The 1,182-nt window shown below is 37.6% G+C and overlaps 1 gene segment (V, D, J or C); it reads right to left on the bottom strand.

Moving 5' to 3' along the window:
• Positions 1-411: 411 nt before the first annotated feature.
• The window catches only part of LOC111673113 (Ig kappa chain V region BS-5-like), a 3,132-nt gene continuing 2,361 nt past the window's right edge, over positions 412-1,182 (bottom strand). Inside the window, 1 exon segment of the V gene segment in view lies at positions 412-817. Within this exon segment, the coding sequence occupies positions 644-817 (174 nt within the window).

The raw sequence follows: 1,182 nt of genomic DNA, 5'->3' as shown, positions 1-1,182 counted from the left end.
GCTCAGAGTAGAGCTTCAGCAACACTTCCTGTCTGGAGGTGATGCTGCTTCTTTGATAGAGATCTTGATGAAGCTACAGATCTCCTCTCTTCACATATTTCTGCAAACTCATCATTGTGTTTTAATGTGCCTGCAGCTTCCTGTAACTAATCTCACTCATATTCTGCTTCATAGTTATTATTCTCATAATGTCTTTCAACATTTTCATCTAAACAATAAAACTAAACAGCTTATAATAAATGTCTCTGTGTTCATTTTGCTTTATATCATTCATGTGAAGTTCACACTTGATCACAATTTATTTTCCATCAGAGGTCCTTCAATACTTGTAACAGGTTAATATATTGTTTCTCTCATGAATATAAAACTATTAGTGGAAATACTGTTGGACTCATGAATATAAAACTATTAGTGGAAATATTTGAGATTTGATTATGAAAATTTAAGTTAAAGCTTCATGTTAGAAACTGTCTCTGAGTTTGTTTCAGTTCTATTTAGGTTCATTGTGGTTCTGCTTGATGACTCTTGTGTTGTGTTCACTGAACCAGTTCTCCTCCTCACAGTCTCTTCACCAACCCTCTGCACCTGCAGCAGGCTGTTTTCACTTCAGTCTGACTGAGGGAGGTTTTTGTACGACTCTAAATCACTGTGTGAACACTCCACTGCCATGGTCACCAAGACAGTAGTAATCTCCTGCATCTTCAGCCTGAACACCACTGATGGTTAAAGTGTACTGAGAACCAGATCTACTGCCACTGAATCTAGACGGAGTTCCTGAGAATCGAGTTGATGCTCTGTATATCAGAAGTTTTGGAGCCTGTCCAGGTTTCTGAAGGTACCAACTCAGATCAGCACCAATGTTTGAACTCCCTGTGGCGCTGATGGTCACAGTCGCTCCAAGACTCACAGACTTGGATTTGTCAGTCTGAGTCAGAAAATTGTTGGCAGAAGACTCTGAAATAAGAAATGAGAAATAAATCTTGAGAATCAGTGTTTTAGATTATAACACATAAAGAAAAAATTAAGGCTAGAGTTGAAGCAAAATAGAAAGTAAATTACATTTGCACCAAATATTAACATTTCATCATTTAAAAATCTTAGATAAATACTAAAACCTTCTCACCCTGACACAGAAAACCCAAGACAACAAGCAGAGTTATTGGCGACATCATCCTGATGCAG

This window comes from Seriola lalandi, unplaced genomic scaffold, assembly GCF_002814215.2.
Source record: "Seriola lalandi dorsalis isolate HSWRI2012SDOR001 ecotype SW California unplaced genomic scaffold, Sedor1 jcf7180002054911, whole genome shotgun sequence".
Classification (NCBI taxonomy): Eukaryota; Metazoa; Chordata; class Actinopteri; order Carangiformes; family Carangidae; genus Seriola; species Seriola lalandi.
The sequence above is the reverse complement of the archived record's forward strand: the minus strand, read 5'-3'. Positions and strand labels throughout refer to the sequence as shown.